The sequence below is a fragment of the Scyliorhinus torazame genome, chromosome 17, assembly GCF_047496885.1.
Source record: "Scyliorhinus torazame isolate Kashiwa2021f chromosome 17, sScyTor2.1, whole genome shotgun sequence".
NCBI lineage: Eukaryota > Metazoa > Chordata > Chondrichthyes > Carcharhiniformes > Scyliorhinidae > Scyliorhinus > Scyliorhinus torazame.
In genome coordinates, this window is record NC_092723.1 from 128,397,552 (window position 1) to 128,411,738 (window position 14,187).

Below are 14,187 nucleotides of genomic sequence, written 5' to 3' on the forward strand. Positions count from 1 at the left end.
AAATAAGTCGAATTAATTCTTTGTAATAAAGAGAGAAAAGTCCCATTTGCCCGAGTTTGATTAAGCATCCCTGTATTCACAGACACGTCTCCTGCATTGCAGCCCACAAAGCTCAAACATAAAATGAAGCGTTTATTGCTACGGGCAAATTTGGGTCCAGTGGCTACAGTTTACATTTAGTATTTATAGAAAGTTAAATTAAATTACGGTGAAAAGTGCGGCCCTTGGCCTCCCCGACCTCCAGCATTAATACTTCTCTCCATTCTTATTACTCCGTCTCTTATAAGTCAAACTGGAAACTTGGTCTCTTTTTTTTATTCTATTATTGGCGTAATGTTCCTGATCTGCTTCGGACTTTTGCAAATCGCCACCGTTTTCTTTTTCAATTAACCAATCTAATGTTCTGCCAGGTTGTGCCTGCTCAGCGTGAGAAGTGACAGGCTTTCAAAAACATGTTATTTGTATGTGTTTTTTAAATAATTCCAACATAATGCAACCTCCCTATTTCTATGAAGATAGTGTACTCTCGATCCCTTTCCCATCCGGTTAGATTGACAACCGTGTCCACGTTCCCAGCGCGGATTTCCGTGTGCTTGCTACTTTTATTGGATCAAAGCTTTATCTGAAGTGTGATTTGCTCCTCGCCCGACATATTTAACATTTCAGCAACACTGACAAAACTTTTCTCCATTAAGACTCCTTAAAAAATTATTCCCTCCGAGTTAACACTTTGGACGGTCCTGTCTCTCTGACACCTTTCTCTAACCCTAAAGTTGCATCACTCCACTGTGTCCTCTGATATTTTACAGGCATTTCTCTCTCCCTACACCAACACTTGTCCTCTCCCTACTTCCCTCCCTCCTTCTCCCTCTACCTCCCTCCCTCTCTCCTTTCTCCACATTTTCCTCCCTCACTTCCTTCCTCCCTCTCGCCCTCTCTCCCTCCATCCCTCACTCCCACCACATTTCACTCCCTTCCACTACATTTCCCTCCATATTGCCCTCTCCCCTCCCTCTCCCTCCTTCGCCCTTCCCTTCCCTCCCTCCAAATATCCTTCTTACCCTCACTCCCTCCATATTTCCCTCACTCATGCACTCCACATTTCGCTCCGTCCACATTTTCCGCCTTCCCTCCACATTTTGATCCCTCTCTCCCTCCACATTTCCCTCCCTCTCTCCCTCCACATTTCCCTCCCTCCACATTTCACTCCCTCTATATTTAACTCTACCCTCCTTCCCTCTCCCTCTCGCCCTCTCCTTCCCATTCCCCTCCCATTCCCCTCCCACTTCCATTCCTCCTCCCCCTCTTTCCCCCTCTTTCCCATTCCCGCTCCGTCCTCCTTCTTTCTCTCCCTCCACATTTCCCTCCCTCCAAATTTACCTCAATCATTCCCTCTCTCTCTCTCACTCTCTCCCTCCCTCTCTCCTCTGTCTCTCTCCCTCCACTCCCGCTCCCCCCTCTCTCTCTCTTCCTTTCTCTCTCTCCATCCCTCCCTCCATTCCACCCTCCCACTCTCCCTCCAATTCTCCCTCACTGCCCCTCTTTCTCTCCCTTCGATAAAACCATAAGGCATAGGAGCAGAATTAGGCCACTTGGCCCATCGAGTCTGCTCCGCCATTCAATCATGGCTGATATTTTCTCATCCCCATTCTCCTGCCTTCTCCCCATAACCCCTGATCCCCTTATTAATCAAGAACCTATCTATCTCTGCCTTAAAGACACTAAGCGATTTGTCCTCCACAGCCTTCTGCAGCAAGGAGTCCCACAGATTCACCACCCTCTGGTTCAAGAAATGGGCAGCACAGTAGTATAGTGGTTAACATTGTTGCTTCACAGTGCCAGGGTCCCAGGTTTGATTCCCGGCTTGGGTCACTGTCTGTGTGGACTCTGTACGTTCTCCCCGTGTCTGCGTGGGTTTTTCCAGGTGCTCCGGTTTCCTCCCACAGTCCAAAGATGAGCAGGTTAGGTAATTTGGACATTCTGAATTCTCTCTCTGTGTACCCGAACAGGCGTCGGAATGCGGCGACTAGGGGCTTTTCACAGTAACTTCATTGCAGTGTTAATGTAAGCCTACTTGTGACATTAAAAGATTATTATTATAAATTCCTCCTCATCTCTGTTTTGAAGGATCATCCCTTTAGTCTGAGATTGTGTCCTCTGGTTCTAATTCTTCCTACAAGTGGAAATATCCTCTCCATGTTCACTCTATCCTGGCCTCACAGCACCCTGTAAGTTTCAATAAGATCTTTGGGCAGCACAGTGATTAGCACAGTTGCTTCACAGCTCCAGGGCCCCAGGTTCAATTCCCGGCTTGGGTCACTGTCTTTGTGGAGTTTTCACGTTCTATCCATGTCTGCATGGGTTTCCTCCAGGTGCTCCAGTTTCCTCCCACAGTCCAAAAATATGCAAGTTAAGTGGTTTGGCCATGATAAATTGCCCTTAGTATCCAAAAATGTTAGGTGGGGTTACTGGGTTACAGTGATAGGGTGGAGGCGTGGGTTTGGGTAGGGTGCTCTTTCCAAGGGCTGGTGCAGACTCGATGGGCCGCATGGCCACCTTCTGCTCTGTAAATTCTATGATCTATGATTCCCCCCTCATCCTTCTAAACACCAAAATCCCTTCCTCTCTCCACATTTTCCTCCCTCCATATTCACCTCTTGCCCTCTCTCCCTACCGCTCTCTCCCTCCTTCTCTTTCTCCTTCGCTTTCACCCTCCCTCCCTCACTCATTTCCCCACATTTCCTTCTACAATTCCCTCCCTTCACATTTCCCTCCTTCTCTCTCTCCTCCCCTCACTCTCCTCCACCCTCACTCCACATTTCCCTTCGTAATTCCCTGCCTCCACATTTCCTTCCCTTCCACCACATTTTCCTCCCTCCCTCCAGATTTCCCTCTCTCCCTCCCACCCTCCACATTTCCCTTTCTACTTCCACATTTCCCTCTCTACTTCCACGTTTCCCTCTCTCCCTCCACATTTTCCTCCATCCCTCCCCATATCATTCTCCCTCTCCCTCCCTTTCTCCCTCTGTCCCTCCCCCTCTCCCTCACTCTCTCGATCACTCTCTCCGTCCCTCCCTTCCTTCTTCCCTCGCTTCCTCCCTTGCTCTCTCTCTCCCTGCCTCACTTCATCCCACCTTCTCTCAAACTCTCCCTCCCTCCTTCACTTCCTCCCACTCTCCTTCTCTTCCTCCTTCTCTTCTTCCTTCTATCCCTCCCTCTCTCCTCTATCTCTCCTCCCTTTCTCATCCCTCTCTACTTTCCTTCCTTCCTCCATCCCTCCCACTCTTTCCCTTCCTCCCCCTCTTTCTCTCCCTCCCACGTTCTCTCTCCCTCACTCTTTCCATATTTCCCACGCTCCACATTTACCTGACTCACTCCCATCCTCCCTCTCGCCCTCTCTCCCTCTCACCCTCCTCCTCTCTCCCTCTGCCTCTCTCCCTCCATCCATCTCTCTCTTCCTCTCTCCCTACTGCTCTCCCTTCCTCTTTCCCTCCCTCTATCCCTCCATTCCTTGCTCCCACATTTCCCCCCACACTTCCTCTCTTTCTCTCCCTCCCATGCTCCCTCTCCCTTGCTCTCACCACATTTCCCACCCTCCCAATTTATCTCACTCACTCCCATCCTCCCTCTCGCCCACTCTCCCTTCCCCTGTCTTCCTTCCCCTTTCTTCCTCTGTCCCTCCCTCCCTCCCTCTCTCTCTCCCCCTCTCCCACTGTCTCCATTTCTCTCCCCCCTTCCTCCTACTCTCCGTCCTTCCTTTCCTCCGTCCTTCACTCACTGTCCCTCCCCCTCTCTCTCCCTCCCAACCTCTCTCTCCCCGTCCCTCTCCCCTTCCTCTTCCCCTCTCTCACATCCTCTCTCCTTCCTCCTTTCTTCTCTCTCTCCCTCCCTCCACCTCTCCCTCCCTTCCTCCATCTATCTCTCCCTCCTTCTCTCCCTCCTTCTCCCTCCCTCACTCCCAGTCACTCTCCCTCCCAGTCTCTCTGCCTCTCCCTCCCTCCTTCCCTCACCCTCCTTCCCTCCTGCCATCCCCAGTCCTCCCTTCTTCTACCTCCCCTTCCCCATCCTCCCCTTCGCCCTCCCCTCCCTCACTCCCCGTCCCTCTCTGCCCTTCCTCACACCCCCTCTCTCACTACCTGCCCCACACTTGCTCCCTTCCTCACCCTCTTCCCTCCCTCTCCCCCTCCCTTCCCCGCCCTGCCATCTCCCACCCTCCCTTCCCTTCTCCCCTCTCTCTCTCTCCCACGTCCCTCCCACCCTCCATCTCCCTCCCTCCCTCCCTCTCCCTCCCTCCTTCTCGCTCCTCCCATTCTCCCGCCCCCATCCCTCCTCCCCCTCCTCCCATCCTCTCCCTCCCCCTCCCATCCTCTCCCTCCCCCTCCCACCCTCTCCCTCCATCCTCCCCCGCCCCTCCCTCTTCCCCCGTCCTCCCACCTCCTCCCTCCTTCCACCCTTTCCCTCCCCCTCTCTCCCTCCCCTCCTCCCTCCTCCCCTCTCCCTTCTCCTTCCTTCTCCCTCCCAACCTCTCCTTCCCCGTCCCACCCTCTGCCACCCCCTCCCACCCTCTCCCTCCATTCTCCCCATCCTTCCTCCTTGTCCCCCTTCCCTCCATCCCTCCCTCCTCCCACCCTCTGCCCCCCCCTTCCACCGTCTCCCTCCACCTCCCACCCTCTCCCTCCCCTCCCCTCCCACCCTCTCCCTCCATCCTCCGACTCCCTCCATCCATCCCCTCCCCTCCCACTTTCCCCCTCCTCCTTCCTCCCTCACCCTCCTCCTCCCTCCCTCCTTCTCCTTCCCCCTTCCACCTTCTCCCCCTCCTTCTCCCTACCTCCTCCCTCCTTCTCCTTCCTCCTCTCCCTCCTCCTCTCTCCCTCCTTCTCCCTATCCCTCCCTGCCCCCTCCCTCCTTCTCCCTGCCCCCCTCCCTCCTTCTGCCTCCTCTTCCCTCCCTCCCCCTCCTTTTTCCCTCCCCTCGTTCCCACGACCTCTCCCTGCCTCCCCCTCCCCTCCCCCCTCCTCCCCCCCTCCCTCCTTCCTCCCCTCCCTCCTTCCTCCTCTCCCTCTCTTTCTCCTCTCCTCCCTCCTCCGTCCCGCCCCCTCCCCTCCCCTCCCTCCTCCGTCCCGCCCCCCTCCCTCTTTCCATGTCCCTGTCCTCATCTCCAAACTATCCCAAAGTTTCTCTGCTCTAAATCCGAGCCTGGGCTGGGTTGCGAAATCCCCTTTCCCAGCGTCGCTCCCAGTCTGAATAGGGTCAGGGTCCCGTGATCCAGGCTGGAGCCGGTGATGAACAGGAGACAGTTAACAGATTACTGCCCTTTGCAATAATATTTAAACAACTTTTCTACCCCTGACACAACAAACAGACGCAATTGCCAAACAAAACGAACACTGTCAATTTACGGAATTCAGTCTGTGCCCGTGAAAAACAGGCAAAGATTAATTTTCCCAAACTCGGTATAACACACAAGAATTTTATTTTAAAAGCTATTAAAGTGAAGAGAACGATAGGACGTGCGAGGTGTAAATGGAAAGCGCAGTTTAATATTTGTCGCTGAAAGGCATACAGTTCTAATTTAATCATCATTTTAAGGACCCATTCTGGTTGTTTTCACATTGAATGAAAGAGGTGGTAAAATCTGGTAAATAATTTGGGAGTAATGTGTTATGGCTGGGATTTCCGTTTGTTTATAGACAACCTATTGCTCTACAAGCAGAAATAGGGTAGATGTATCAATAAATAACCCATCACATCAAAGCAACACTTACAACAACAAGTAACATTTTTGGCGGTTTAAGACAGTAAACAGAGCTGGCCCGGGACAAGTGCATCGTAATCCCCCCCCCCCCCCCCCCCCCGCCGCCGCCGCCAATCCCATCCCATTACTTTTTTAACCAGGGTGGTCTTCAACTTGAGGAGTTTCCTGAAACTTTCTACTCTTAAGAATTGTGCCGCCCTTGCATGAAACAACCCGAACGAACTCGCGGTAATGTTTGTTTTATTTCGCTGTTCTTATCTTTTTTGTAATGATTCTTTGTCTAATTGTTTTTTCTCTCTCTCTCTCTCCATCTCCTGTTGTCTGCAGCTCGGCGATTGAGAGCGAGTTTAGAAAACTTCAGTGGGGAATATAATTTAATTAGAACAAAGCAGGACTCAGACTCATTAACATTAATCACCGGTTCAGAGAAAGTGGCTGTCCCCCCCACCCCCCCTTGCCTGGGAAGGAAATAATGAAAAAAATGACTCCTTGCACCCGTGCACTGGTGTGACCTGTGCTTAATTAGCACCGTCCTGTGATTAATAATTCAATATTTACTTATTGTTGTCGATATTTTCAATAAAGAGCGGATGACAGTTTTAAAGATCCCTCTTTTTTTTATATAAGGCACCGTCAGGATAGCTTTAAATATTCATAGCGACAGAGCAGTGCAAAAGCAAACGCCGAAGATGAAATATCATGTTCTTTTAAATGCATTGTGACAGCTCTGGAAACAGCAGCTGATGAATCCTCTATTATCCGATCAGTCCATTCGCCGCTCAACGTGTCCCTGTAATTGGCCCGACATCAGTTTAAAAGCAGACCAAGGAAATCGTTCTCCCTTTGAGGAAAAAAAAAATCTTGGACAACACGATGGTCAATGTTTGGGAGAGAGAGAGAGGAAATCTATTAGTGTGTGTTGTGTAGTGGGTGCAGAGAAATTGCATATGTTTACTCTGTACTCTGTTTAGTATTTAACCAGGTAGCAATCAACCTGCGGGAGCCTGGGCCCGTGCTCGTCAAATCCTCCAGCATTGTTTTGACAGCTCATATATTGTTTATTGAGGTGGATGTCATGTATAATTAGCGATCGATATGGAAACGCTTTCAAGCGGTCTTAATACCCACTGGTACCAACACACACCGACTATACGTCTCTGACGTCAGACGCGATTAACGTTTCTTATTGGTCCCAAATTCCCAAAGCCTGGGCTAATTATTGGATCCTTTATGTTCATAAAGTAAAGACACATCCTCCCCGTCCACTAGCATGTCAACCGGGTTTCTACTTTTCCTGCATACGTTTTGAAGTTCACCCAAATCCTTTAAGTGCAAGATTTTTCTCCCCCCACCACCTCTTCTCTCTGCCTCTCTCTCTCTGTCCCTGGCCCCCTTTTCCCCCTGCAGGGAAATGATGGATAGCAGGATTCTCGAGCACCACCATGCTCAGTTTGGAGGCACGTTGGCCAGTATGGTAGGGTTCCACTACCCCCTCACTCATCACCATGTGTACGAACTCGCGGGCCACCAGCTCCAGTCTGCCAGCGTCCCCTTCACCATAGACGGATTACTGAGCGGCTCCTGCACGGCGTCGGTGGTCAATCCGTCCTCTCTGATGCCTTCGGCTTGTAACGTGAACGGGGAGAGCCAGTCCTTCAAGCTGTCAGGTAAGACAAGAGAGGAGAGAGAGAGTGTGTGTGTGTGTGTGTGAGAGAGAGAGAGAGTTCGGCCCTCAGCCAGGCCAAGAACTGGACCTAAAGGTTTGCCACAGAGAGAGGAAGGGGGCAAACAGATAACGACAAACATAATTATATTATACAGCAGAAACTAATTAAAAATTAATAATACAAGGAGATTGTTGATTTATTTGAAAATAAAACGAAAAAAAGGTCGTTTTAGACGGAAACGAGTACAATAAATAGCTAGGTAACTCCAGAGCAAGGAGAGTAACCAAAATGCTGTGTATATATCAGGTATTTTGAAAATACATGCTGGCTATGTACCGGCAAAGGGCTAGACTAGACCCGGAATGTCTGGGGCTTCAGTTGTATTTGTTTTGAGTGTGTATGGAAGAGATGGACATGTGTGTGCGGGCGCTCTATAGCCGTGGGAATGGGTAAGTCGATGCTGTGGGAACGAAGCGTTCCTTGCTCAGGTCTGTGACTGTAAAAGCTGCACATATTGTTTTCATCAACCCCATCTCTGGAATCGCTGCGAGAGAAACTGCATCGATCCCCGGACTGGCCTTAAAAAAAACCGTGAACAATACACTGTGGGACAATGCACCTGCACTTCAACCAATTCAAACACACTTAGAAATTGCAAGCAGCCAGTGTCGATTTCATTGGGGTTATTTGCAGAGTGCGAGGAAAAATAACCATGTTCTGTTTCGTTCCTGCAATTAAAAAAAAACATGCACGTCATCTTAATTTGCACTAATTTCGTGGAAAGGAGTACAGTTTTGGAAAAAAAAAAGCGCAGGTAACAATGGTTAGAAGGCCTCATTGGACTGTGATGTTTCCGTCTCGTATTGTAATCCCAGCGAGGAATTCATGTACTTCCTACTATCTGACCGTCTTTATTTCATTTATTCTAATCACTGCTTTCCTTCTCCCTTTATTTTGTTTTACCTCCTCCTCTCTCCACCCCCCCCCCTCCCCCCTCCAAACACACACACTCCTTTTCTTGTCACAGACTCGTCGGACCCCGAAAAGGACACCCCTGGCTGTAAGCGAAGAAGGACGCGGACCAATTTCACCGGCTGGCAGTTGGAGGAGCTGGAGAAAGCCTTCAACGAGAGCCATTATCCAGATGTCTTCATGAGAGAGGCGCTGGCGCTGAGACTCGACCTGGTGGAATCTCGGGTTCAGGTAAAATAAATAAATAAATACATTAAAATGAGACATCAAAATAAAACCCGCATCATAACAAAAGCCCAGTGGGTGTCGAAAGGCTGCACTGTAATAATCTAGCTGACACCATTCAATATTTATCCTAATGTTGTGACATCTCGCAGTTCGAACGGGCTGCTGTCAACGTTAAAATGCGTGTAATTCGTATTTTTCACATTTTAAGCACGATTCATATTATTATCATTTCCATATTAAATACAGTCGAAGATGGTGTTAGAATGTGAGCTTCATAAAGGGAAAACAAGTGTACTGTAGCTTTAGATTCCTGTTTTAAAAACAACATCATTTGATAATGTTTTGAGTCTGGTAAATTGGTTTGCCATTTTTGTGTTTTAGAAAATGAAGTGTTTGTGTATAAATGTAGAACAAAAGAAGCTCCTTGTGGCAACAAGGAACGGTTAAAACACACAACAGGCTATCCAAGTATTCCGCACCGATAGTGGAGTGCTTGGTGTTGCGAATGTGTTTTTTGTTGTTAGAAATCCTGCTGTGTTTACCTTTGTGGGCTTGGACATAAACTCCTAAACGGAAAGCTGTGTAAACAGCATTATAATGGGAAGAAGCCATCTATCTAACATTTCAGAGGGAAGATGGAAATGATCAGATGGTATACTTTATCAACACTTGCAACAGGCTAAGCTCTGTGTGCGTGAAATATGTTTTTTTTGGGGGGGAGGTGGGTTCTTTTTTAAAATGTGGAACTGGGTTAAAATATGTTATGAAACTCCTGGGCATGTACAAATCAGGGTGGAACAACTAATCAGTCCCCCTAAAAAAGCAGAAGGGCCGATTGTAAAGTTAAATAAATGTTTTTAAAGTGAGAATTCTATTGTCACAATCAGGAATAACAGGAGTGTGGCACAGGTTGGCGAGACATATCATACCAAAGGCACAGCCGCTCCTGACCCTTCCCTGTTCTTAAGCACTTTATCCAATTTGTTGAGAGGTAGTTAAGTGAGGTTTAGATAAGTCCAGCATGTTTATTTCCCTTAAGATGGTAATGGGCACTTCCCATTGACAGAACAGTTGGAACCGACACAAAGAGAACTCCTTGTAAAACGATTATAGGGCAGTTTAATTCCTGGTTAACAAGGGACAGAATAAAAAAGACACGAGTGGGTTTTTTTTGATGATCAGAGGGAGCCTGTTTTTTCCACAAAATAAAACCTTGTTTAAATTCTGTAATTTTGAAATAAAAATCCTCGATTATGTATAACGGAAATGCGTTGTGTTTGTAATTGAATGCTGATTTTCCTGTGTGTGTGTGTGTGTGTTGTGCAGAATGGGTAGAAGGTGGTAATATTGGGCTGTCAGGTACTAAGAGGGTTACTGAGTTTATTAATAATTTCCTGTAGGAGCCAGTAGGAAAAGGAAACACTGAAGTGCTAAATTGCAAATTAGAATTACACACTAAACCATGGTTACGAGGAACTATCCGATTATTAAAGTCGCTCTGGATATGCACTCCCTTTAGAATAACCACATCGGTTTGCTTCCATTGTGCTCTCTCATCCCCCCCTCACCCCTCACCCCCCCCCCCCCCACGCCACCCCCCCCCCCAACACCCCCCCCCCCCCACACACACCCCCCCCCCCCCACACACACACACACACCGTCGTTCTTGATGAGGTGAAGACGGATAAGTTGAGGGGCGGATTCAAGCTTTGATACCATCTCTCCACCGCGGGGTTTGCAAAATAAACTGCTTCAGTTGAAATCGCGAAGCATCGATTTAATTGATAGAATTACACGCGAGATTAAATGCAATTCGTTTGTCAATTAACCTAATTCAGGTTTTCGTGTTGAATGTGTAAACAAGATGTTATTTACACAGGAGGGGGGCATGACTCCCAAAACTTCCTCTTGCCACGCACAGGTACCGGAGTTGGTTATCTGTTCGATGGTGCCCCGGGTCATTAACAGACAACTTCAAACTTCGATTCCAACCTGCCGCCCTATCCTCTCCCAACAATCTCTATTCAATCCCAACATTTGGAAAGTTTACCAGCATACACGCAAGCAGCAAGGTTCTTTTTTTTTTAAAGAAAGTGAACTGGGCTAAATTTTCTAAGTTTCTCGTAAGGTGGTGTGAAATTGGGCCAATATTTGACTGGGATATTTTTTGTTTTGTTTGAGGGAACTTTAAATGGAAATTAACCGTTTGGTGCTACTGATATTTCAATACTGGCGGGTTAACGAGATTTAACAAACGGTTCAAGATAATCTTTTGTTTTATTTGTTAATAAAATCCTTAACTGGACACTAAAATCCAGCCGTTGGGAGGTTACAGAGGGGCTGGGTATGTATCTGTCTGTAGTGTCAGGAAATTCAAAAGAGAGAGGAACCACACAGACATTGCGGAAACTGTGCGGAGGGGGGAATTGCTGTGAGATTGCATTGTAATGTCATTTTCGTTATTCGGCATGTAGGTCTGGTTCCAAAACCGCAGAGCTAAATGGCGGAAGAAGGAGAACACCAAGAAGGGGCCGGGCCGGCCTGCCCACAACTCCCACCCCACGACCTGCAGCGGGGAGCCGATGGACCCCGAGGAGATTGCCCGGAGGGAGATGGAAAAGATGGAGAAGAAGAAACGAAAGCAAGAGAAGAAACTGCTGAAATCTCAGAACAAGCTGCTGCACTCCGAGGGGGACTGCAGCATTGCCTCGTCCGGCTCCGAATCGGACAGCAGTGTGGCTAACCTGCAGACGGACAAGGAATCATCATTCCGTGCCCAACCCAACCAGCACTCCCCCAACAGCAGCAGGGACCACACCGGCGCTAACTGTGAAGCAACGGGGCGAAAGCTCTCCCACCACCAAAGAACCGCGTCCCAGAGTAACCCCAGTAGATCGTCGGATCTGGAATGCAACCGGGACAAACCTCAAAGTTACCTGTGCACAAACGGTCGTTCTCCCAATCTGACAAAGTGCGACCAAAGGAACAACCCGTTCAGCGTGGAGAGTCTTCTTTCTGATACCATGCCGCGACGCAAGGCTCACTATGACTTCCCCACCTTGCCCAACCCCAGAGCAGTCATTGGGAAAGGACATTTCCTTCTCTACCCCATCACCCAGCCTTTGGGCTTCATTGTGCCCCAAACCAGTATCAGGACATCCCCCGTCCAGCCTCCGTCCCCCTCTGGGCCTGACACAACAGCGGCGGAAACAGACCAGGCCCATTCCACTTACCCCGGGACAAATTCAAACTCCACACAGACCAATTGCTCCGGGTCAGATCCGAGCCCCGCACAGGCCAGCAACCCCGGCTCAACTCCCAGCGCCACAACAGCCAACTACCCCGACGCCAACCTCAGCCAGCCCGAGCCCAGTAAAGCTCTGGCCTCGGAAAGTCCCGATGAACTAACCCAACAGAACCCGGACTCACCCGAGCCAGTAAAAACAAACTGCCCTCCAGAGCACATGACAGAATGTGAAGAAGTGGACATGGACTGAAGGAACATCAGCACATCTACAAAGCAGACACAACACAACAGAGGGACAAGAAAGGTGGAAAACAAGGACTTTCCGCATATAATTCACTAGATAAACATGTCATTTCAGTTTATTTAGTCTGTTTGCTATGCAGGTGGATGTCTGTGTGATTTCTCACCGGCCAGCAGATGAGTTCAGATATGAACCTCGCCCTGTTTCCCGAAAACCCAGCCAAAACAGTTTATCTCGTACACACACGGTTAACGCCGGTGTCTGGCCGCAATGTATAAAAACCAATAATCCTCTCCTCTCATTGTGTAAAACCCAAACAAATGTATCAAATATTTATATATGATGTAACGTTTTTTATAAATAAATGTTTCTGTTTTAAAAAAAAACGCACCCTGTTTAGTCTGTGATCTGTCAGTGTTAATATCTGTACAGCAGCCGAGCTGCTCTGGGTAGACTCTCTGTTTGTGTTTATTACTATAAGACCTTTATTCATTAAAATGCTGTGAATCTGTGGCGAAGCCGGAGGGGCCGCGGTCCTGCCCGCTTCCTGCCGCGAACTGATATGAAAGTGATTATTTTCCCGATGGCAGCCGAGGTCGGGTTTAGCCCAAAGGGTTATTACACATTACCGATTTTTATAGTGATATGAAATCACACAAGTTCCTCCAATAATAGAATTAGCATGAAAGGGCTCGGGCAAAAATTGAAATTGGAAAATAATAGGACGAGATGTGTGTGTGTGTGTGTGTGCATATTTGGCGGTGCTGAATTGGATGTGAAATGGAAAATCGTGGGCTGGAATTTTCATGAGGTTTTTCTTTGTCATGTATCTTGTAGCAGGCTATATTAAGATAGATGTTCGATGATATCCTTCATTGTTCTGTCGCTTATATTGATGTTCTGGTGTTATCATCCTATTGATCATGTGTCGCCTGTAATAGAACAGGGAAAGCAAACGCGTCTCAACAAAAGAAGAACACATTTGTTCTAATAGGGAGGAGACCCAAGGGGGGAGTTTGTGAGATTCAGGACAGCTGTACCGATAGAAAGAGGGGCGAGGAGAGGAGGGGAGGGGGCAAAAAAGGGGGGTGGAGGGAGGGGGGGGGGAAGAGGGAGGTGGGTATATGGAAATAAACTTTGCCAGAAACTCGCATCCAGCCTGACCCCCCCCCCCCATTCCCCTCACCCCCCCCCCCCCCCCCCATTCCTCTTCCACCCCTCCTCCTTCTCACGCATCACCCCTCCCTCGCCAATCCCCTTCAATTTACAGGACACTTATGCAATGTAAACTACATCAGTTCCCTGGGAATTAAAATCCCAATTATTAAAACCATTAATTTTGTGGAGTCTGTGCACAGTGGAATTATGTTTACAGCCTACTTAAATATCGCTCATCCCTTCTGGTCATCGGCCCTTTTATTTGCAAATAAATTGAATATAATAATAAGGCAGGCTTAGTTCTGGGTGCGCGCAGATGAATTTCTGAGCTCCCGTTCTCTTTAATAATATTTACATAATTTCCGCTCGGTGCCTGTGATATTTGCTCTGCAGGATGCATCAGCTTTTGGAGAGAGGGGGAAAAAAATAATTAGATCAAAAAAAAAAGAGAGAGAATTTGTGTCGAGACGGACGTCACTTAAGACTCTCTGGGCAGAAATTGCATTCTGTACAAATTCAGTTAATAGGAAAATGATTGTCTCGGTGTCCTTAAAACTGGTCTCGCCTCAAATCCCTGACCTTAACAGGTCACGCTTGCCATTTCTGTATCCGTTTGTTACCAAAAGGTGGAAAAATATAATCTGGGGAAAGGGGAGGGGGGGAGGGAGAGGCCCGGCGTTTAAAATGCTATGTTGTTTTAAATAACGTGAAATATTTCCCTTGCAGCAATAAATTGCCTCCTTTCTTCAATTTGCAGCTGTTCATTTTGTCCATATAGCTCATGTTTTATTTATTTACAGCTATAATGATTGCGGTTGTGAATGAGGCCGAGTATCGGTCGCTAGCAGACACATGTCCTTAAGGTGAATTAGTGATTTAGTTAAGCAGTTTAGTCCAATGTTGGTGCTGCTCTGAGCTC

The 14,187-nt window shown here is 48.2% G+C and overlaps 1 protein-coding gene across 1 annotated transcript; it reads left to right on the plus strand.

Annotated features, from left to right (window-relative positions):
* Positions 1-6,896: 6,896 nt before the first annotated feature.
* Positions 6,897-12,496, plus strand: uncx (UNC homeobox). The gene is made up of 3 exons (XM_072481019.1): positions 6,897-7,422; positions 8,450-8,625; positions 11,097-12,496. The coding sequence occupies exons 1-3, from the start codon at positions 7,167-7,169 to the stop codon at positions 12,117-12,119; spliced, it is 1,455 nt and encodes a 484-aa protein (XP_072337120.1). The 5' UTR covers positions 6,897-7,166; the 3' UTR covers positions 12,120-12,496.
* The last annotated feature ends 1,691 nt before the right edge of the window (positions 12,497-14,187 follow it).

Bases quoted from the DNA above. Each gene is read 5' to 3' on its own strand.
- uncx (XM_072481019.1), top strand. From the start codon at position 7,167: ATGATGGATAGCAGGATTCTCGAGCACCACCATGCTCAGTTTGGAGGC. The intron at 7,423-8,449 runs GTAAGACAAGAG...TTCTTGTCACAG, and splicing joins CCAGTCCTTCAAGCTGTCAG to ACTCGTCGGACCCCGAAAAG. The intron at 8,626-11,096 runs GTAAAATAAATA...TTCGGCATGTAG, and splicing joins TGGTGGAATCTCGGGTTCAG to GTCTGGTTCCAAAACCGCAG.